The sequence below is a fragment of the Leucoraja erinacea genome, chromosome 35 (assembly GCF_028641065.1).
Source record: "Leucoraja erinacea ecotype New England chromosome 35, Leri_hhj_1, whole genome shotgun sequence".
In the NCBI taxonomy this organism is placed as follows: Eukaryota; Metazoa; Chordata; class Chondrichthyes; order Rajiformes; family Rajidae; genus Leucoraja; species Leucoraja erinaceus.
This window is the reverse complement of record NC_073411.1, coordinates 13,821,277-13,844,637: the sequence shown is the minus strand read 5'-3', so window position 1 is coordinate 13,844,637 and position 23,361 is coordinate 13,821,277. Positions and strand designations below refer to the sequence as shown.

The window sequence follows — 23,361 nt, the reverse complement described above, 5'->3', positions numbered from 1 at the left end:
GTGTGAAAAAAGTTCTTCTTATCTCAGTTTTAAAGGATTTCCCCCTTAACCTTAAGCTGTGACCCCTTGTCCTGGAATTTATCAAAGAAAATTTGACATGCAGCCAAGGAAGAATAGATCACAGCAAGTGACCAAATAAATAGGTTTTAATGTACTTCTTCTGGAGTAAGTCAGTGATTTACAAATGAAATGGGAAACCTAATGGCTTTTATCAGCAGGAAAGAGAAGACCAGGGGAAAAGCGGCATAATTGCAGGAACGCCAGCATCTCAGGGCAGTAAACGTGATCATTCACCGATTCCATCATATTTAGTCCAGGCCTTTTGGTTTTATCAAAGGAAAATCTCGTTCAAGTTGCTGAAATAGATTTGTAGAGTCATAGGATATTTTTAAAGTGAGGATTGACAGATTAGTGCTGGTGTCAAAGGTTCTTGGAGTTGCCCATGTCGAAGTAAGTGGGTGAAAAGACAATATTCTCTGTAGACGAATGTCTTCTTAAAAGTACTAGCATAAGCAGCAGAGGTTTTTAACATGTGGCAAAAGGCCATGCTGATAGAACTGTGGATCAAACGTAAGCTTGGCGATTGTTTCGCTGAAAACCTCCGCTTAGTCCACCTAAACCTACCTGATCTCCCGGTTGCTCAGTACTTTAACTCCCCCTCCCATTCCCACACTGACCTTCCTGTCCTGGGCCTCCTCCATTGTCAGAGTGAGGCCCAGCGCAAATTGGATGAGCAGCACCTCATATTTCGTTTGGGCAGCTCACACCTGAGTGGTATGAACATTGACTTCTCTAACTTCAAGTAGCCCTTGCTTTCCCTCTCCTTCCATCCCCTCCCCCTTCCCAGTTCTTCAACCAGTCCTACTGTCTCCGACTACATTCTGTCTCTGTCCCGCCACCTCCCCTGACATCAGTCTGAGGAAGGGTCTCGACCCGAAATGTCACCCATTCCTTCTCTCCAGAGATGCTGCCTGTCCCGCTGAGTTACTCCAGCATTTTGTGTCCATCTTCGAACTGTGGACATTAGTGCCCCTCTGAAGGCTACTGACCAGATTGACTGGAATAGATTTTCAAATTATTACTAGGCTTCATGTTGGGAATAAAATGTTACTTTGTTCTATTCTGTTTTGTAGTGTTTTTTTGCACAAAGTCCACGAGCATCGCCACTTTTCATTTCACTGCACATCTCGTATGTGTATGTGACAAATAAACTTGACTTGACTTCATTCAAGTTATTCCTGCAGTTAGAATCATAGACTATGCACCCATCTCATATGTGCATAGGTTCTTTCAAAGAAATTTCAGCTCCAAACCCATGTCACCACCTCCACCCATGTGCAATCGCCTGTACCCACCTACCACAAACCTGCCCCACCATCACCTCTCTTTTCCAGCTTTCTCTCCCCATCCCCTTACTCCATTAGACTGAGGAAGGATCCTGACCCAAGCATCGTCTGTCCATTCCCTCCACAGATGTTGTCAAACCACTGAGTTCCTCAAACACCTTGATTTTCTACTCAAGATTCCTGCATCTACAGTCTTGTGTCTGTCTCTCCTTAATACCCCTCCATTTGCCAGTTGTCTTCCATCTGTGTCCTCCAGTAATCACCTCTCCTGGCACTTTCCTGACAAACCGTCTCTGATTTCATAAGGGATAGTAGAATTAGACCATTCGGCCCATCAAGTCTACTCCGCCATTCAATCGTGGCTGATCTATCTTCTCTCCCTGCTAAACCCATTCTCCTGCCTTCTCCCCATAAATTCTGACACCTGAACTAATCACAAATCTATCAATCTCTGCCTTAAAAATATCCACTGACTTGGCCTCCACAGCCGTCTGTGGCAGAGAATTCCACAGATTCACCTCCCTACTCACTTAGAGCGGACGAGGCCAATAAGGAAACCAGCACACAAGGATTGGAAGACTGTTGGAACTATACTGCAGGAACTATACAACAGGAGGTGCAACTCCGGAGCAAACAAAATCATGGGAGACCCCTTCCACCCCTGCAACGGACTGTTCCAGCCACTACGGTCAGGCAAACGCCTCCGTTGCCATGCAGTGAGAACGGAGAGGTTGAGAAGGAGTTTCTTCCCAGAGGCAATTCGGACTGTAAACGCCCATCTCACCAGGGACTAACTCTACAGAACGTTTTTCCTTCCATTATTTATTATGTAAAAGATATGTGTGTTATGATTGTGTTTATAATTTGTTTTGTTGTTTGTCTTTTGCACAAAAGTCCGCGAGCATTGCCACTTTCATTTCACTGCACATCTCGTATGTGTATGTGACAAATAAACTTGACTTGACTTGACTTGACTTGACTTGACTTGACTTGAGAGGGATTTGGGCCAAATGCAGGCAAGTGGGACTGGGCTAGTACGCCAACTTGGTTGGCATGGACAAGGTGGGCCGAAGGGCCTGTTTCAGCACTGACTGTGGGAGATTGCCATTGTACTGAGGCTGTGACCATTTCCACTCTTTCCTTCCCCTAGACAAAGACGAGTGTTCGAAGGATAATGGTGGCTGTCAGCACGAGTGTGCCAACACCTTTGGGAGTTACACCTGTCAGTGCCGCAGTGGCTTCATGCTCCACGAGAACAAGCACGACTGCAAGGAAGGTGAGTGGCCTTTGTCTTGTGGGCGAGTGCCTTGTGGCATTAGGTTGGACGAAGCTCAGAGCCAGGGGTATATTCTAAGCAGCACTTTTTTTGCACAAACCTCAAAAAGGCTGGCAACATCATCAAGGACCCACACCATCCTGGCCACACACTCATCTCTCTGCTACCTTCAGGTAGAAGGTACAGGAGCCTGAAATCTGCAACATCCAGGTTCAGGAATAGCTGCTTCCCCACAGCCATCAGACTACTAAACACAACTTCAAACAAACTCTGAACTATAACAGCCTATTGCACTTTATCTGTTTATTTATGTGTGTGTGTGTATATATATTCAATATATATGGACACACTGATCTGTTCTGGATTTATTCAATGCCTACTATATTCTGTTGTGCTGAAGCAAAGCAAGAATGTCATTGTCCTATCTGAGACACATAACAATAAACTCTCTTGAATCTTGAATCTTGAACATACTCTGTGAAGGTGTGAAACTGTCAACGTGTGATTTATTTTTGCAGCCGGGTGTGAACACAAAATCAACAGTGTTTCAGGAGTCATCACCAGCCCCAACTGGCCGGATAAGTATACCAGCCGTAAGGAATGTACCTGGGAGATCATCACCACACCTGGGCACCGTGTGAAACTGGTAAGAGGTCATAGAGTGATACTGTGTGGAAACAGGCCCTTCGGCCCAACATGTCCCACCTACACCAGTCCCACCTGCCTGCGCTTGGTCCCTATCCCTCCAAACCTGTCCTATCCATGTACCTGCCCAACTGTTTCTCAAATGTTGGGATAACCCCAGCCTCAACTACCTCCTCTGGCAGCTCGCTACATACACACTGCCCTTTGTGTGATAATATTACCCCACAGATTCCAATTAATCTATTTCCCCTTCACCTTAAACCGAGCAAGCATAAGCAACAAAGATGGGGCCCAGTCTGAGCTAACTCTGAGTAAGGGTCTCAACCCGAAACATCACCCATTCCTTCTCTCCAGAGACGCTGCCTGCCCCACTGAGTTACATCAGCACTTTGTGTCTATCTTCAGTTTAAACCAGCACCTGCAGTTCCTTCCTACATAGGATTGGCGTTAGGACTGACACAGGTGGGTGATTGATGGCTGGTGGATAGTTGATGGGCCGAACGGCCTGCCTGTGAGAATCTGACTCATTGACATAGTGTAAAAATTCCTCCTCTGCTCTATTTTCTTTAGTCAATGATAGTAAATCTTGGCCTTCTGGTTAGACCGAATGGCCTACTCCTGCAGTATTGTCTATTGTCTAAAAGCCCGCACATAATGGATTTGTTGGTTTTGCTTGGAAGGCGTTCAACGAGCTGGATATTGAGCAGCACCAGGAATGTGCCTACGATCACTTGGAGCTCTATGATGGCAAAGATGCCAAGGCGAAGGTGATTGGAAGATTCTGTGGCAGCAAGAAGCCTGAGCCTCTAACCTCCACCTTCAACAGGATGTTCATTAAGTTCTTCTCCGACAACTCTGTACAGAAGAGAGGCTTTGAAGCCACGCACACTTCTGGTAAGAAGCTTCCAACAACGGCACGGGATTGAATTGTAATATGTACAATCGGATTCATATTGATAATTCACATATTTCTTAAATTATTATTTAACTGTTGACGTGAGTGTGTTTCGTGCCGTTTGTTATTTTGTTAGTCGATTATTTTACGCATGACGTTACAATCTTTGCGACTGGGAACAAGCTCTCAGAATGGACACAACAATCGTGGTCTGGTTTGGCTCAGCCACCAAGCACGACACCTGGAGGCTGCAGCGAATCGTCCGATCAGCAGAGAAGGTTGTTGGCTGCAACCTTCCCTCCATTGATGAACTGTACACTGCAAGGGCCAGGAAGCGAGCGGGCAAGATCATCTCTGACCCCTCTCACCCTGGCCACAAACTCTTTGAATCACTTCCCTCTGGAAGGCGACTCCGGACTGTCAAAGCTGCCACAGCCAGACATAAAAACAGTTTTTATCCACGAGTAGTTGCTCTACTCAACAGCCAAAAATCTGTAGCCTCCCTTTGATCTGGTATTTTGTTGGTTCACATGCTTGATCAATGGTGTTTTATCATTAATGTTTTATTATTATTAATGTTTAGTGTTTTCTGATTCATTCGTAACTGTCACTGTATGTCATGTTGTTACTTGTGGGCGGAGCACCAAGGCAAATTCCTTGTATGTGAATACTTGGCCAATAAACTTACTTAACTCAACTCAGCGGGACAGCCAGCATCTCTGGAGAGAAGGGATGGGTGATGTTTCAGGTTGAGACCCTTCTTCAGATTGAGTCACCCATCCCTTCTCTCCAGAGATGCTGCCTGTTCCGTTCAGTTACTCCAGCATTTTACATAGAAACATAGAAATTAGGTGCAGGAGTAGAGGCCATTCGGCCCTTCGAGCCGGCACCACCATTCAATATGATCATGGCTGATCATCCAACTCAGTATCCCGTACCTGCCTTCTCTCCATACCCTCTGATCCCCTTAGCCACAAGGGCCACATCTAACTCCCTCTTAAATATAGCCAATGAACTGGCCCCAACTACCCTCTGTGGCAGAGAGTTGCAGAGATTCACCACTCTCTATGTGAAAAAAGTTCTTCTCATCTCGGTTTTAAAGGATTTCCCCCTTATCCTTAAGCTGTGACCCCTTGTCCTGGACTTCCCCAACATCGGGAACAATCTTCCTGCATCTAGCCTGTCCAACCCCGTAAGAATTTTGTAAGTTTCTATAAGATCCCCCCTCAATCTCCTAAATTCTAGAGAGTATAAACCAAGTCTATCCAGTCTTTCTTCATAAGACAGTCCTGACATTTTGTGTCCCATCTACAGTTTAAACCGGCATCTGCAGTTCTCTCCTACACAGAAGGAAAAGAACATTTTTACAGTTCACGGTGTCGCAGCTGGTAGTACTCAGCGGGAAAGGCAGCATCTCTGGAGAGAACGGATGGGTGATATTTCGGGTGGAGACCCTTCTTCAGACTAGTCGGGGAAAGGGAAACGAGAGATACAGGCGATGATGTAGAGAGATAAAGAACAATGAATGAAAGATATGCAAAAAAGTAACAATGACAAAGGAAACAGGACATTGGTAGCTGTATGTTGGGTGAGAACGAGAAGCTGGTGTGACTTGGGACGGGGAGGGATAGAGAGAGAGGGAATGCAGTTACTTGAAGTTTAGAGGAATTAATATTCATACCATTGGGCTGTAAGTAGGGTATTACTGGGATATTACTGACTTGTGAGTTCATGCTGCTCATGTTGTGTCTTGGGTCTATTTGTTTGTAATGTATGGCTGCAGAAACGGCATTTCGTTTGGACCTCAAGGGGTCCAAATGACAATTAAATTGAATTAAATTGAAAATTGAAATTGAAATTGATGCTCTGTCTTGTAGAATGTGGTGGAAGATTGAAGGCAGAAGTGAAGACCAAGGATGTGTACTCCCACTCCCAGTTTGGGGATAATAATTACCCGGAGGGTGCGGACTGCCAGTGGGTGATCCAGGCTGAGGAGGGATACGGTGTGGAGCTGATATTCCAGACCTTCGAGATCGAGGAGGAAGCGGACTGCGGCTATGACTACATGGAATTATTTGACGGTTCGGACGACACTGCCCCAAGACTGGGCCGGTTCTGTGGCTCGGGGGTAAGGACTTGCTTCATTGCTTCTCCTATAGTGTCCCAGTCTGTCGCCCTGTAACAAAACTTTACGCAGGCTACAGGGAGGTGGGGGAATGAGGGAGGGACCTGGTTGTTGGAGGACAAGCATTTCAGTCCCAAGATTTTGCTGGAATTCCTCAGCGCGGGAAGCCTCAGCCTGATCATCATTAACATCACCATCACCATCATCATCACCATCATCATCATCACCATCATTAGCTGCTTCATCAATCAGCTCCTTGCATGATGATATGGTCTGAAATAGGGACCATTAACCATATAACCATATAACAATTACAGCACGGAAACAGGCCATCTCGGCCCTACAAGTCCATGCCGAACAAATTGTTTTTTCCCTTAGTCCCACCTGCCTGCACTCGTACCATAACCCTCCATTCCCTTCTCATCCATATGCCTATCCAATTTATTTTTAAATGATACCAATGAACCTGCCTCCACCACTTCCACTGGGAGCTCATTCCACACCACTACCACTCTCTGCGTAAAGAAGTTCCCCCTCATATTACCCCTAAACTTCTGTCCCTTAATTCTGAAGTCATGTCCTCTTGTTTGAATCTTCCCTATTCTCACAGGGAAAAGCTTGTCCACATCAACTCTGTCTATCCCTCTCATCATTTTAAAGACCTCTATCAAGTCCCCCCTTAACCTTCTGCGCTCCAGAGAATAAAGACCTAACTTATTCAACCTATCTCTGTAACTTAGTTGTTGAAACCCAGGCAACATTTAGTAAATCTCCTCTGTACTCTCTCTATTTTGTTGACATCCTTCCTATAATTTGGCGACCAAAATTGTACACCATACTCCAGATTTTGTTAAGGGCTGTCCCACTAAATTAGGTTGTCATTTGCGCCTCATTTACGTGTCATATGTAAATTAGGTCAACGCGTGGGGTGTGCATGGTGAGGCGTGGAATCGTATGCGGCGGTATCGCGCGGCGCTCCAGCATTTAGTACAGGAACGAAATCCTCGCGCACCACCTGGGTAACGTATCGCGTATACGTGCGCTGACGCATTAGCGCCGTACGTTGGCGTCCCGATGTCTCGCGTGGTGACACATGGTTACATCACCGTGTGTCAACGTCCTTGCGTCAACGTCCCGCCGCGCGCCGCAGGGTATTCTAGTGACGTCACGCGCACCAGATGTTGTCAGGGGTGTAACGAGTCAGAGGTGACCGGTAGATGTGTTCTGTTTCAGCCTCCTGAGGAGATTTACTCTGCTGGAGATTCCATCATGATCCGGTTCCACACAGACGACACCATTAACAAGAAGGGATTCCACGCTCGCTACACAAGCACCAAATTCCAAGACACTCTTCACTTGAGGAAATAATCCAACTCTCGACACACACACACACACACAGAGACTGGAGTTTGCAAGTTTTTTTTTAAATCGTACTGTAAATTTTGACACGAGGAACATAGCCATTTCCCAAATTTCGGCATTTTAACAAGCTGAAATGACTCGAGTGTATTATGATATGTGACGCTTCAAAGCAGCAATGACTGGGACCCAACACGCGTCTCAGCTTTGCAGTGTTTTAACCATAAACGGACTGTGTTGTGAGAGATGACATCTCCTGAAGGGAACATGATCTAAAGCTGTTGTGTGGATCGCTTGTAGTGGGCATGCATACATTGGCTTTCTTTCAGACAACACCTGAGTAGCCTAATGGTCCCTGGACTTCTGTGAAACCTCTCTAGGGCTTTGTTTACTGTTCAAGTCGCCAGCCATGACCAAGAGCCACGAGGTAAGTAGCAGGCTATCTAGTACTGATCTCGACTGGGTTGCCAGCAGAGCTGTTGAATTGATACCAGGCATGTCTAGGGTCTTGTCCGAGCCTACTCTCGCACGCCCAGTGCACGCTCTGTGCCAGAGTCCTGTTGCCAGTGGACAAGGAGCCATTTAACCGTTCCCTCCATTGCCGAATGGTGCTCAGCAGAAACGACCTCGCAATGGAACTACCTGCTCAACAAAATGTAGCCACATGCAAACAGCCCCTTTAGCCTCAAGTCCTGGTCTCCACAAAGTGTTTATTTCTGCAGCGCAGTGTGTGACCACCTTTTATCACAGTCTCGGTCTGCCAAGAAGGATCTCTGGATAAGTTGCATTGCGGATTTAACGACCGGGTCAATTTGAATTCTGTCTCCTGTCTCACCGAATGACCGATTAAGGGCTGTCCCACTTACGTGTTTTTCTCGGCGACTTGCCGGCACCCGTCATCGTTGCAGCAGGTGGCGGAAAATGTTCAACAAGTTGAAAATCCAACGGGGACCAGAAACAGGTACGACCACTCACAACCATGAAGGTGTCACCCCGCACGCAACATGTCGCCCAAAGAGTCGTACCTTTTTCTGGTCACCGCTGGATTTTCAACACGATGAAGATTTCCGGCCACTATGACAAGTGCTGGCAAGTTGCCGAGAAAATCACGTAAGTGGGACAGGCCCTTTGGAAATTGCTTCCTGTATTCCGCAGAACACGTGGGGACAAGAGGGCTGGGAGTTGTGATCCCACCTGGCTGACAAAGTACATACAACATGAGTTGCTGGAGATACTTGGCTGGTATTCATTCTTTGAAGCCCAATAAAAAGACATACTGCAGCTTTTGTATCTGGTTGTCCTGTTTTGATCTTTGTGCGTTCTCGTCTTGAGTGAAGTGGAAAGACTTACATTCGTGGTGAACTCTGTTTAGTCTGCCCCAAAACACACTGCAGCTACTGTTCAACGTCAAATATTAAGAGGGACAAAGGTATATGGAGGTTTGTGCAAAAATCAGCCACGATCTTCTAGCATGATAGACCAGACATGAACGTCTAGTTGAACTTGGGAAGGGGCATGGTGAAAAAGCCTCACAGCGCCAGAGACCCGGGTTCAATCCTGACCTCGGGTGCTGTCTGTGGGGAGTTTGCAGGAATCAAACCCAGGTCTCGGGTGCTGTGAGGCAGCATTTCTACCAGCTGTGCCACTGTGCCATCCTAAACAGATACCTCTGTTAAGTTAACCAATATTTACCCTAGATAGGCACAGAAAGCTGGAGTAACTCAGCGGGACAGGCAGCATCTCTGGAGAGAAGGAGGGCAGGTCTGAAATGTCACCCATTCCTTCTCTCCAGAGAAGCTACCCGTCCCGCTGAGTTACTCCAGCTTTTTGTGTCTATCTTCAGTTTAAACCAGCATCTGCAGTTCCTTCCTAAATATTTCCCAACCTTGTTTGCCACTGCTCCTCATCTCCATTGCTCCAGTGTCTGGATCTCCAAATGTGAAGCCGGTGGGATATTAAGTGTGTGCATTCTGCCAGTGATATCCGGGAAGCATCCACTGCCAGGTATGATTGAATGAGCAGCAACTGGGAGTAGCTAACAAGACAGTGTATGTGGCCATGTGAATATCCTGTCACCTACAGGGGCCACTGCCTGAGTTTGGCCGCATCCGTTGATGCATTACTGTGGACGAAAGTCCTCCCGAACCAGTTTTATTTCTTAGTTGAGAGTTTTGAGCCCAGTTCACTGCCCTCGAACCTCGATGCCCTTTCACCGACCGACAGCCCAGTCACCTGCAGTGTGTAACGAGCACTCAGTGATATCAGGGCGCGGTGGAGCAGCGGGTAGAGCTGCTGCCTCACAGCGCCGGAGACCCGGGTTCGATCCTGACTACGGGTGCTGTCTGTACGGAGTGTGCATGTTCTCCCCGTGACCGCGTGGGTTTTGTCCGGGCGCTCCGGTTTCCTCCCGTGAAGAATGTTTGAAGGAGCATCAGACATCCCACCCAGTGAAGGCTCACTGTGCATGGCAGGTGGACCCCTGGTGGCCCCTCTCTTTCCCTCTCCACCCCTCTCAACCTACACATCCTACTCCCCTTGTCTCGCTCTGTTGATATGTCCCACTGTGTGAAGTCTAAAGACGGGTGCTGACCCGAAACATCATCTGTCCATCCCCCCCTAAGATGCTGCCTGGCCCACTGAGTTCCTCCAGCACTTTGTGTTTATGCTGATGGTTCCAGCATCTGCAGTTCCTTGTCTCTCCCATCGTGTGTGGATCTAGTTCTTTCTGTATCTCTCTCTTGGCCACTTGCTCCTTCCTCTCTCCACCATTCCATCTCTTTAGCCATCATTTTCCCTCTGTTATTCCATCAGCTCCCCATCCTTCCATCCTTCCCTCTGCCATTCCCCCACTCCCTCTCTCTCTCTCTACCCTTCAGTCCCTCCCTCCCATCTATCTTCCTCCCTCTGCCACCATCTCTCTCTTTCTCTCTAGCTATCATTCCCTCCCTCCCTTCTGTCATCTCCCTCTTTGCCTCTCTCACTGTCTCTCCCCGTCTCTCCCCGTCTCTCCCCGACTCTCCCCGTCTCTCCCCGACTCTCCCCGTCTCTCCCCGTCTCTCCCCGACTCCCCCGTCTCTCCCCGTCTCTCCCAGTCTCTCCCCGTCTCTCCCCGTCTCTCCCAGTCTCTCCCCGTCTCTCCCCATCTCTCCCCGTCTCTCCCAGTCTCTCCCAGTCTCTCCCAGTCTCTCCCAGTCTCTCCCCGACTCTCCCAGTCTCCCAGTCTCTCCCCGTCTCTCCCCGACTCTCCCCCGTCTCTCCCAGTCTCTCCCAGTCTCTCCCCGTCTCTCCCCGTCTCTCCCCGTCTCTCCCAGTCTCTCCCCGTCTCTCCCCGTCTCTCCCCGTCTCTCCCCGTCTCTCCCCGTCTCTCCCCGTCTCTCTCCCCCTCTCTCCCCATCTCTCCCCGTCTCTCCCCGACTCTCTCCCCGACTCTCTGACCCATTCTCCCCGTCTCTGTCCTCTCGTGAGCAGTGCCTCTCTCTTGTCGGAGACGTGTTGGACAGAGAGTTAGTTCCTGGGCCTCCTCATTCACTCCTCCAACGAGGGTTGGCATCATTCCACAGACACCAGGCCTTTGCTGAAGCATTTATTGATGAATCTCACAACGTGCAGCATAAGTAAGCATTGCTCAACTCTGTCACAGCAGCTTGCGTAGAAACACAGAACACCGAATGCAGCTGCAGATAGGCTCACCCGACACAGCTTAGAATATCTTTTCTTATTTTTCATGCACAGCGGGGAACTGGTTAGTTTTAAACTGAGCGTGTAAAGCGAAATGTGTTGCAAATGTCCCAGCCAGTGAAGATTTGTGGGAATAGTTGTCCCGTGGCCTTGACACTAAGAGGACAGATATCCCTGATTCCCCTCAAACGGCCAGGGTTCAGGGGAGATTTACGAGGATATTGCCTGGACTCGAGGGTCAGAGCTAGAGAGAGAGAAGTTGAGTACGCTGGGTCTCTATTCCGTGGAGCGCAGGAGGATGAGGGGAGATCTTATAGAGGTGGACAAAATCATGAGAGGAATAGATCGGGTAGACGACAGTCTCTTGCCCAGAGTAGGGGAATCGAGGACCAGAGGACATGGGTTTAAGATGAAAGGGAAAAGATTTAATAGGAATCTGAGGGGTGACTTTTTCACACAGATGAATGGAACAAGCTCCAAACGAAACCGGCCCGAAACGTTGCCTATTTCCTTCGCTCCATAGATGCTGCTGAGTTTCTCCAGCATTTTTTGTCTACCTTCGATTTTCCAGCATCTGCAGTTCCTTCTAAAACACTTTGGCTTTCTAGTTCTTGTTTTTAAACTGTGGACAAAACACAGAGCTGACCAAACTCAGCCACCAGGTGTCAGTGGTTGGCCTGATGGTGGACAGACTCTCCCACAGTTAATGGAGGAAGGAACTGCAGGTGCAGAAGATAGACACAAAGTGCTGGAGTAACTCAGGCGGGACATAGAAACATAGAAATTAGGTGCAGGAGTAGGCCATTCGGCCCTTCGAGCCTGCACCGCCATTCAATATGATCATGGCTGATCATCCAACTCAGTATCCTGTACCTGCCTTCTCTCCATACCCCCTGATCCCCTTAGCCACAAGGGCCACATCTAACTCCTTCTTAAGTATAGCCAATGAACTGTGGCCTCGACTACCCTCTGTGGCAGAGAGTTCCAGAGATTCACCACTCTCTGTGTGAAAAAAGTTCTTCTCATCTCGGTTTTAAAGGATTTCCCCCTTATCCTTAAGCTGTGACCCCTTGTCCTGGACTTCCCCAACATCGGGAACAATCTTCCTGCATCTAGCCTGTCCAACCCCTTAAGAATTTTGTAAGTTTCTATAAGATCCCCTCTCAATCTCCTAAATTCTAGAGAGTATAAAACAAGTCTATCCAGTCTTTCTTCATAAGACAGTCCTGACATTCCAGGGATCAGTCTGGTGAACCTTCTCTGCACTCCCTCTATGGCAATAATGTCCTTCCTCAGATTTGGAGACCAAAACTCAGCGGGACAGGCAGCATCTCTGGAGAGAAGGAATGGGTGTCGCCTGAAGAAGGGTCTTGACCCGAAAAGTTGCCCATTCCTTCTCTCCAGAGATGCTGCCTGGCCCGCTGAGTTACTCCCTCTGCACCCTGCCCTGTGTTTAGCTTAGAGGTACAGCATGGAAACAGGCCCTTCGGCCCACCGAGTCCGTGCCGACCAGCGATCACCCCGTACACTAGCACTATCCTATACACACACTAGAGACAATTTACAGAAGCCAATTAACCTACAAATCTGCTCGTCTTTAGAGTGTGGGAGGAAACCAGAGCACCCGGGGAAAACCCACGTGGTCACAGAGAGAACGTGGTCAGAGTGCAAACTCCACACAGACAGCATCCATAGTTGGGATCCAACCCGGTGTCTGGTGCTGTGAGGTAGTAACTCTACCGCTGTGCCACCCTGCTGCCCCTTGCTCATCCATGTACCTGTCGACATGTTTTTTAAAATATTGTTATTGTTCTTGCCTCAACTACCTCCTCTGGCAACCCCTTCCGTACACCCTCTGTGTGAAAAAGTTGTTCCTCAAGTTCCAATTAAATTTTACCCCTCTCACCTTAAAGCTATGTCTCTGCATCTTGGTTACCTTATTCTGGGTTAAAAACAAAGACTCAGGGCTCTCACCCGTTCTATTCCCCTCATGCATTTCGTTGTCTAATGCATTTCGTTGTCTCTGTACTGTACACTGACAATGACAATTAAATTGAATCTGAATCTGAATCATGACTGTACACTCTGGAGTTTAGAAGGATGAGAGGGTATCTCATTGAAACATGTAAGATTGTTAAGGGCTTGGACACACTAGAGGCAGGAAACATGTTCCCGATGTTGGGGGAGTCCAGAACCAGAGGCCACACAGTTTAAGAATAAGGAGTAAGCCATTTAGAAGAGACGAGGAAACACTTTTTCTCACAGAGAGTGGTGAATCTGTGGAATTCTCTACCTCAGGAGAGGCCGGTTCTCTGGATGCTTTCAAGAGAGGGCTAGATAGGGCTCTTAAAGATAGCGGAGTCAGGGGAGAAGGCAGGAACGGGGTACTGATTAGGGATGATCAGCCATGATCACATTGGATGTTGGTGCTGGCTCGAAGGGCCGAATGGCCTCTACTCCTGCACCTATTCCGTCCACCTTGTGTAAGATCACCCCTCATCCTCCGGCGCTCCAGGGAATAAAGTGCTAGCCTGCCCAACCTCCCCCTGCCTGGAAATAATCAGGACGGTGTCCAGACAGTGCTCGTTGTCCTTGCTGAGGATTAGCCGTAGAGATGGAGCAGTCTGCGCCAGTCTGAACTGCCACGGTTAGGATGAAGAAAACTCACCCACCAACCCTGGTCCAACTGGCTGTGAGCGGGAGGACCCCTGGATCCGCAGTGTTGCAAGTAGCTTGTGATTGGGAAACATTCAAGTATATATTGTGCTTCATCTGGGAGAGGGGTGAGAGGGGGGTGGGAGAGGGGATGGGAGGGGGGTGGGAGGGGGGTGGGAGGGGGATGGGAGAGGGGTGGGAGAGGGGTGGGAGGGGGATGGGAGAGGGGTGGGAGAGGGGTGGGAGGGGGGGGGTGGGAGTGGGAGAGGGGTGGGAGAGGGGTGGGAGGGGGGGGAGGGAGGGGGGTGGGAGAGGGTGGGGGGGGGGGGGAGGGAGGGGGGGGGAGGGAGGGGGGGGGAGAGGGGGGGGGGGGGGGGGGGGGGGGGGGGGGGGGGGGGGGGGGGGGGGTAGAGGGGGGGAGGGGGGGGGGGGTTGGGGGGATGGAAGAGGGGGGGGGGGTGGGGGGGGGAGGGAGGGGGGACAAAGGGGGGAGGGGGGGGGGGGTGGGGGGGGGGGTGGGAGAGGGGGGGAGGGGGTGGGAGGGGGGTGGGAGAGGGGGGTGGGAGGGGTGGGGGGAGGGGTGGGAGGGGGTGGAGAGAGGGTGGGAGGGGGTGGGAGGGGGGGGGAGGAGGGGGGGGGGGGGGGGGGGGGGAGGGGGGGGAGGGGGGGGGGGGAGGGGGGGGAGGGGAGAGCAGAGGGGGGGGAGGGTGGGAGGGGGGGTGGGAGGGGGGTGGGGGGGGGAGGGGAGGGGGGGGGGGTGGGGGTGGGAGGGATGGGAGGGGGGGGGGGGGGGGGGGGGGAGAGGGGGGGGAGGGGGAGGGGGGGGGGGGGGGGGGGGAGGGAGGGGGTTTGAGGGGGGGGAGGGGGTGGGAGAGGGTGGGAGAGGGGTGGGAGAGGGGGTGGGAGGGGGAGAGAGGTGGGAGTCGGGGGAGTCGGGGCTGGAAGTGGTTGCAGGCTTCATTGATAAAGTCTTTAGCTGGAACTCCACTTGTGCTGTCAGGTTTGGTACATCCGTGACTTGGATGCTGGTTTTGTCCGGGTCGTGGCGAATGGTGAGCGGGGACAGTGGCGATGTACGTTGTTGCAGTCGAGACATCACTCTACAGCTGGAGGCTGGATGTTGCGGCTGCCTTTCCTGAAGGGGCTTCAACGGCGAGCCACTTGAATGAATTTGATGGGCCATGCTGCCCAGTGGCGGGGAGATGCATGGAGTGGGGAGGTCCCGGTGTATAATGGGACCGTCTCCACTGGCATTGTGTCACATTAGCACCTTTTGTAGGTTGAACATCTCCATTTGTTGGTGCTTTTGTCCAATTCTTGGCCCGCTTGTGGATGGTGGTTGACTGAAGTATCTGGGAGAGACAACCTCCTCCAGCTGAAGGTCTTCACCCCAACTCCCCCAGTGTCTCGAAGGCTGTGTGTTCACAGTGTATCTGACCATTGGCTTCAACTGCCCCCCCCTGATAACACCCCCCCCCCCCTCATCTCCACCTGCCCGACCTCCCACCTAACGGCCAACACTGATGTTGCAGGTCTTGCAGCTGGGATCCTTCTTGGCATTGGCAGTGGAGAGACTCATGAGCTGGTGACCTCCGATCTCGCCCAGAGTGCCCAGAGCCAGGCTGAGGGGCTGGGTGTAGATCAGTTCCAAGATGAGGTCCTGGGCGTGGTGGTAGACCAGCTGCCCGTCTGGGCCTTGGACGCAGGTGAGGAAGGGGTTGTGGGCGCTGTCCAGTAGCGGCAGCCGGTCACGGCAGAATAGGTCTCCGGCCGAGCCCTTGGGTGCCAGCACCAGGATGACATAGTGGTAAGCGGTGTACATGCAGTAGAAGTCGGCAAAGTACAGGTTGGTGTTGGGGTTGAACAGCTGCTCGGCCTCCACCTGGAAGTGCAGCCGGCCGTAGGGTGAGTCCAGCTGCGGCTCGCCCGTGTTGAACTCGGTGTTGCAGCTGAAGAAGATCCCGTGCAGCATCCCGTTGACCGGGGAGCCGTGGCTGCCGCTGCTGTCCTTCAGGTAGGGCTGCATCACTCCGTCATGGTGCGACCTGCAACGGCACCGCTCAGTGTGAGCAAAGTCCCATCATCACCACCACTCACCAAATCCCCCAAAGCACCGGCCACCACCCCACCTCCACACCGCCCCATGGTCCGGCATAGAGTAGATATGGAGACCATCTCCCTCTTCACCGCCCCATCAAACACCCCCTGGTCCGGTCAGAAGAGTGGAACGGTAAGGTGTAAAAATGGTCAACCTTTGATCTTTTATTTTCACACCCTACCCTTCCATATCTCTATATCACAGAGAGTGGTGAATCTCTGGAACTCTCTGCCACAGAAGGTAGTTGAGGCCACACAGTTCATTGGCTATATTTAAGAGGGAGTTAGATGTGGCCCTTGTGGCTAAAGGGATCAGGGGGTATGGAGAGAAGGCAGGGATGGGATACTGAGTTGGATGATCAGCCATGATCGTATTGAATGGCGTTGCAGGCTCGAAGGGCCGAATGGCCTTTACTCCTGCACCTATTTTCTATGTTTCTATGTCCCTTGACTCCCAGTCTGAAGAAGGTCTCGACCCGAAACGTCACCCATCCCTTCACTTCAGAGATGCTGCCTGTCCCGCTGAGTTTCTCCAGCTTCCTCTGGCTGGGATGTGATTAGAGGCGCGATGACGATGGCAGTTTTGGGCAAGCAAAATACAAATGGGTGATGAGTTTAATACCTAATTCAACTTCCTGGGCGTACATATTTCCGAAGATCTCTCCTGGTCCCAGAACACTGATGCAATTATAAAGAAAGCACATCAGCGCCTCTAGTTCCTGAGAAGATTACGGAGAGTCGGTATGTCAGAGAGGACTCTCTCGAACATCTACAGGTGCACAGTAGAGAGCATGCTGACCGGTTGCATTGTGGCTTGGTTCAGCAACTAGAGCGTCCAGAAGCGGAAAAGAATGCAGAAAGTTGTGACCACTGCCCAGTCCACCCTTGGCTCTGACCTCCCCGCTATCGAAGGGATCTATCGCAGTCGCTGCCTCAAAAAGGCTGGCAACATCATCAAGAACCCACACCATCCTGGCCACACACTCATCTCCCCGCTACCATTGGGTAGAAGGTACAGGACCCATGACTACAAACTCTCTTGACTACCTTATGTATTCGAAGTATTCCTGGTTATGGTTGCGATAGAACAGAGAGAATCTCAGCATCCGACCCGCGATCACCTCTGCTTTCTCCAGCAACTGCTTCAGGTGGGCGGTGGAATAATCTGGATGGGACACAAACAGGGAGTGAGTTACGTTACAGACTGCCGTCTCGCCCCAGTCCAACATGGACTTCCATCCACCGCTTGCCCTGTCGATTAGCTGAGGTGGTTCGTACTTGACTCACCCCCCAAGTCCACACGAGCCCCGCGCTTGTGTTTCAGAGGGTGGATGCCAATTGTCCCGTATTAGCCGGGACATCCCGTATATTGGGCTTGTTGGGTCGAGGGAACTGTCGGCCAGCCCCGACGTAGTGCAGCCCATGGAGTGCAGCAGCAGCACCTCGCCACTGGCCCCGTCCATCGGTCAGCAGCCCGGCCAGTGGTCCAACCTTCAAACCTCCGCATACCGCCCACACCACCCCCTCCTTCTCATGGCCGATCATCGGTTCATGAGTTGGACGGGGTGCCGGACATTGGCCAAAACTCCTCAGCTGGCCCGCTGGCTGGCTGGGCTTTGTGTACAGTCCAGCACCCGGGGCCAACTCATCATTCACCCAGACACGGCCCAGTCGGTCAACGAATTGCCGTCAGGAATTTGTCCCGGATTTTGACCTTTTGTCCCTTATTTGGGAGTGGGGGAGTTGGTGTCTCGAGTTACCAGGGATCTGCCAAGTGCCCCGTCTACCCCGGGATCTCCTGCTGTGTCCGCACCCACAGGCAGAACCCAAGTATGCCAGGATTCACACACACTGTACACTGATAGTTCGACTGTATCTCTGAGAGAGGCGGTTTCTGGGATGAATATGATGTATGAACAGGATGTGTGTGGGAGGTTGTTGGCATCGATGGGACATCTCTGTGGAAAGTGTCCGTGTTCCCGAGGTAGGTCTGGGAGATTTAATTGTATTGATATCACTGCGTCATGGGTTGGCACTGACACAGCTGGAAGAGTCTCGGCCCCACGGCAGCCCAGAACCAACCCAGGTTCAATCCTGACCTCCGCTGCTGTCTGTGTGGAGTTTGCATGTTCTCTGTGTGTGCTGTGTGGGTTCCTCCCATATCCCAAAGACGTGCAGGTTGGCAGGTAAGTTGGCCCCCAAGTGTATGGATAAGTGGTGGAATCAGGAGGGAATCAATAGATAATAGGTGCAGGAGTAGAGGCCATTCGGCCCTTCGAGCCAGCACCGCCATTCAATGTGATCATGGCTGATCATCCACAATCAGTACCCCGTTCCTGCCTTCTCCCCATATCCCCTGACTCCGCTATCTTTAAGAGCCTTGTCTAGCTCTCTCTTGAAAGCATCCAGAGAACCAGCCTCCACCGCCCTCTGAGGTGGAGAATTCCACAGACTCACAACTCTCTGTGAGAAAAAGTGTTTCCTCGTCTCCGTTCTAAATGGCTGACCCCTTATTCTTAAACTGTGTGTGTGGCCCCTGGTTCTGGACTCCCCCAACATCGGGAACATGTTTCCTGCCTCTAGCGTGTCCAAACCCTTAATAATCTTAATCGATGGGCAAGTGTGGGGAATGAAATGGCATTAGTAAATGAATGCTGGACAGTCAGCATTGATCATATCGAAGGGCCAAATGGCCTACTCCTGCACCTAATTTCTATGTTCTATGTTTCTATCATTCACTGAATATCATTGAGTGTAATGAGGAGTTGTTCAGGAAGTGTCACTATGACCCATACATAATGACATCCAATATATCTCCGAGCAACCAGTTTACAATATTGGCCCTGAATACCATCTGATCAATTAAGACGAGAGAGAAAATATTTGATAGGAACCAGAGGGGCAACTTCTTCACACAGAGGGTGGTGGGTGTACGGAACGAGCTGTCAGCTGTGTAGTTGAGGCAGGTACCAAAAACACCATTAAAATGACATTTGGACAGAAACATGCATCGGAGAGGTTTAGAGGGAAGATAGGCACAGAAGGCTGGAGTAACTCAGCGGGACAGTCAGCATCTCTGGAGAAAAGATATAGGTGATGTTTCAGGTAGAGACCCTTCTTCAGGCTCAAGAGATACTGTGTGGCCTGGGGAATTGCTACAGATTTTTCTTCAGTTTAAACCAGCATCTGCAGTTCCTTCCGACACAAGGTTTCGAGGGATATGTATTGTATTGTATTGTATATCTTTATTGTCATTTCCTGAGTATTCGCATACCCAGAGGAAACAAAAAAACGTTGCTCAACCAGTGTCCATTCAGTGTGCATGAAAAATAAATAGAAATAAAAAAAATACATGTATCATGAACAAATTTAACACTCTACTAAACATTCAACAGGCGTTCCGACCGGCAGTGGCACAACAGTGGCTCTGCTGCAGTGTGGGGGTTTGTGCGCGATATGGGCCAATCCTGGGCAAATGGGACTAGTGTAGATGGGGCATCTTGGTTGGCATGGGCATGATGGGCCAAAGGGCCAGTTTGCATGTTGGATGACTGTATGGTTCTTTGATTCTAAGTACCGTCACTGGCTGGCACTGGGACTTAAGTGTGTGTGTGTGTGTGATGGGGTGCTGACTGGTGCGTTTGTCGACCTGCTCACCTCCAGTGCAGAATTCCACCACCTCACTCCAGTCGGACACCAGGTATTCCCCGTCGCTCTGTTTGACAGCGGTCTGTACAGCCACGCTGTACTCAGTGCGGGGGCTCAGGAACCAGTGGCCACGGACCGTCATCGGCAGAGCCACAGCCTTGGCCACCAGCTTGGTGGGAACATCCTAGAAGGACAAGAACAGGGACATGAGTTTACCTGAGCTGCTGCCAATACAGGTGGGTGGGGATGGTGCGGGTGGGAGCAGGGGTGAGGGTGGAGGTGACCACTCTATGATCAAACTCATATTAACTAAATTACAATTACATAGAAAAACATAGAAAAAAGGTGCAGCTGGAGGCCATTCGGCCCTTCGAGCCAGCACCGCCATTCATTGTGATCATGGCTGATCGTCCCCAATCAATAACCCGTGCCTGCCTTCTCCCCGTATCCCTTGACTCCACTAGCCCCTAGACCTCCATCTAACTCTCTCTTAAATCCATCCAGTGACTTGGCCTCCACTGCCCTCTGTGGCAGGGAATTCCACAAATTCACAACTCTCTGGGTGAAAAAGTTTTTTCTCACCTCAGTCTCAAATGGCCTCCCCTTTATTCTAAGACTGTGTGTGGCCCCTGGTTCTGGACTCGCCCAACATTCTTATCCCAGAGTGGAAACGTCAAAGACTAGAGGGCACAGCTTTGTGGTGAGCTTGGCGAAGTTTAAAGGAGTTCTCTGGGGCAAGTTTTTTTTTCCACAGAGTGTGATAAGTACCTGAAAGAGCTGCCAGGGGGGGCGGTGGAGGCAGATATGATAGTGGTGTATAACAGGCTATTAGTCTGAAGAAGAGTCTCGACCCAGAAGGTCGCCCGTTCCTTCTCTCCAGAGATGCTGCCTGTCCCGCTGAGTTAAGCCACTGTCCCACTTAGGAAACCTGAACGGAGACTTTGCGCCCCACCCAAGGTTTCCGTGCGGTTCCCGGAGGTTTTTGTCAGTCTCCCTACCTGCTTCCACTACCTGCAACCTCCGGCAACCTCCGGGAACCGCACGGAAACCTTGGGTGGGGCACAGAGTCTCCAGAGGTTTCCGTTCAGGTTTCCTAAGTGGGACAGGGGCATTACTCCAGCATTGTGCGTCTATATTAGATAGACTCGGGGATATGCAGGGAATAGAAACATAAAAACATAGAAATTAGGTGCAGGAGTAGGCCATTCGGCCCTTCGAGCCTGCACCGCCATTCAATATTATCATGGCTGATCATCCAACTCAGTATCCCGTACCTGCCTTCTCTCCATACCCCCTGATCCCCTTAGCCACAAGGGCCACATCTAACTCCCTCTTAAATATAGCCAATGAACTGGCATCAACTACCCTCTGTGGCAGAGAGTTCCAGAGATTCACCACTCTCTGTGTGAAAAAAGTTCTTCTCATCTCGGTTTTAAAGGATTTCCCCCTTATCCTTAAGCTGTGACCCCTTGTCCTGGACTTCCCTAACATCGGGAACAATCTTCCTGCATCTAGCCTGTCCAACCCCTTAAGAATTTTGTAAGTTTCTATAAGATCCCCTCTCAATCTTCTAAATTCTAGAGAGTATAAACCAAGTCTATCCAGTCTTTCTTCATAAAGACAGTCTGGAGGGATATGACTCATGTGCAGGCATATCCAAGACGTGGGAGCTTCAATCACCGCGACTGTGGATGGTTCGACTCCCCCGACCGCGGGAGAAATGGAAGAGAGAAGATAAGACTTTATTGCCTTCCGTTTCAGTGGGGAATGTGGAGGAGCCGCTGTGGTGGATGTTTATGCCAAATGTTCATGTGTTGTTGCTTTTTTGGTTTAACTGTAAATTCCTCGTATGTTGCAAAACATATCTGGCTAATAACTTACGATTATCATTATAAGGTAGACAAAAATGCTGGAGAAACTCAGCGAGTTAGTCTCAACCCGAAACATCACCTATTCCTTCTCTCCACAGATGCTGCCTCACCCACTGAGTTTCTCCAGCATTTTTGTCTACCTTCGATTTTTCCAGCATCTGCAGTTCCATCTTACACATAATCATGTTTAACACAGACATTATGTGCTGTACTGTTCTATGTTCTAACTGTGGCACAGTAACACTGTATGTCCTGCATTCGCTTATCACCGGTTGCCTTTCCAGGCTTAATTAACTGGCAGCTCCACATTCGGAAGGTGAGTGGCCCCCCTGCTGTTTGTGAAGAACATGGAGGGCAGTGGATTAAAAGATATTCGGGGCTTGGTATAGATGAACTGCTTTTTATTCTCTCTCTTGACCCGCTGAGTTACTCCAGCACTCTGTGAAACGTCACCTATCCATGTTCTCCACAGATGCTGCCTGACCCGCTGAGTTACTCCAGCACTCTGTGAAACGTCACCTATCCATGTTCTCCACAGATGCTGCCTGACCCGCTGAGTTACTCCAGCACTTTGTGAAACGTCACCTATCCATGTTCTCCACAGATGCTGCTGCACCCGCTGAGTTACTCCAGCACTCTGTGAAACGTCACCTATCCATGTTCTCCACAGATGCTGCCTGACCCGCTGAGTTACTCCAGCACTCTGTGTCCTTTTGTGTATTAACCAGCATCTGCAGTTTCTTGTTGGGGTTCATGTTCAGAGTTATCATTCCATGTGATATTTGGGGTTGGGGCCCTTCTTCAGATTGGAGACGGGGGGGGAGAAAGCTGGTATTCGGGGCTTGGTATAGATGAACTGCTTTTTATTCTCTCTCTTGGCTCAACCCACGTTCAAATTAAATTAAATTGGACCGCGGACAAGTGTTGCCTTGGAAACACTTATCTACATCTAATCTGTGGCAAAATCGCAATTTGGTTTTATTAGTACCAGCGCATGTGACCAACAGAGTTGGTATCTCTCTGCCAACCTCTTCCTTGGGTTTGGGACCTCTGAAACCCAAGAAGACACGGAGATACAGAGAGAAAGACAGAGAGAGAGAGAGGGGTGGATAGATAGAAACATAGAAATTAGGTGCAGGAGTAGAGGCCATTCTGCCCTTCGAGCCTGCACCGCCATTCAATATGATCATGGCTGACCATCCAGCTCAGTATCCCGTACCTGCCTTCCCTCCATACCCCCTGATCCCCTTAGCCACAAGGGCCACATCTAACTCCCTCTTAAATATAGCCAATGAACTGTGTGGCCTCGACTACCCTCTATGGCAGAGAGTTCCAGAGATTCACCACTCTCTGTGTGAAAAAAGTTTTTCTCATCTCGGTTTTAAAGGATTTCCCCCTTATCCTTAAGCTGTGACCCCTTGTCCTGGACTTCCCCAACATCGGGAGCAATCTTCCTGTATTTAGCTGGTCCAACCCCTTAAGAATTTTGTAAGTTTCTATAAGATTCCCCCTCAATCTTCTAAATTCTAGAGAGTATAAACCAAGTCTATCCAGTCTTTCTTCATAAGACAGTCCTGACATCCCAGGAATCAGTCTGGTGAACCTTCTCTGCACTCCCTCTATGGCAATAATGTCCTTCCTCAGATTTGGAGACCAAAACTGTATGCAATACTCCAGGATAGATGGATAGATGGATAGAGAGAGAGGGATAGAATGAGAGATAGATAGAGAGATAGATAGAGAGAGAGACAGAGAGAGAGAGAGAG

The 23,361-nt window shown here is 50.2% G+C and overlaps 3 protein-coding genes across 3 annotated transcripts in view; 2 read left to right on the top strand and 1 right to left on the bottom strand.

Moving 5' to 3' along the window:
- The window catches only part of LOC129713367 (bone morphogenetic protein 1-like), a 98,948-nt gene extending 90,021 nt beyond the window's left edge, over nucleotides 1–8,927 (top strand). Inside the window, exons 17-21 of the mRNA XM_055662370.1 lie at nucleotides 2,497–2,622; nucleotides 3,141–3,268; nucleotides 3,948–4,161; nucleotides 6,040–6,290; nucleotides 7,521–8,927. Of these exons, the coding sequence (XP_055518345.1) occupies nucleotides 2,497–2,622; nucleotides 3,141–3,268; nucleotides 3,948–4,161; nucleotides 6,040–6,290; nucleotides 7,521–7,655 (854 nt within the window). The 3' untranslated portion in view covers nucleotides 7,656–8,927. The remainder of the gene's footprint in view (nucleotides 1–2,496; nucleotides 2,623–3,140; nucleotides 3,269–3,947; nucleotides 4,162–6,039; nucleotides 6,291–7,520) is intronic.
- LOC129713369 (metal transporter CNNM3) overlaps nucleotides 1–16,377 on the top strand; it is a 135,036-nt gene extending 118,659 nt beyond the window's left edge. Inside the window, exon 9 of the transcript XR_008726212.1 lies at nucleotides 16,318–16,377. The gene's annotated coding sequence lies outside the window, so the exon portion shown is untranslated. The remainder of the gene's footprint in view (nucleotides 1–16,317) is intronic.
- Nucleotides 15,433–23,361, bottom strand: part of LOC129713385 (phytanoyl-CoA hydroxylase-interacting protein-like) — a 34,217-nt gene continuing 26,288 nt past the window's right edge. Inside the window, exons 3-5 of the mRNA XM_055662403.1 lie at nucleotides 19,734–19,908; nucleotides 17,124–17,241; nucleotides 15,433–16,024 (exon numbers count right to left, since the gene is read on the bottom strand). Of these exons, the coding sequence (XP_055518378.1) occupies nucleotides 15,487–16,024; nucleotides 17,124–17,241; nucleotides 19,734–19,908 (831 nt within the window). The 3' untranslated portion in view covers nucleotides 15,433–15,486. The remainder of the gene's footprint in view (nucleotides 16,025–17,123; nucleotides 17,242–19,733; nucleotides 19,909–23,361) is intronic.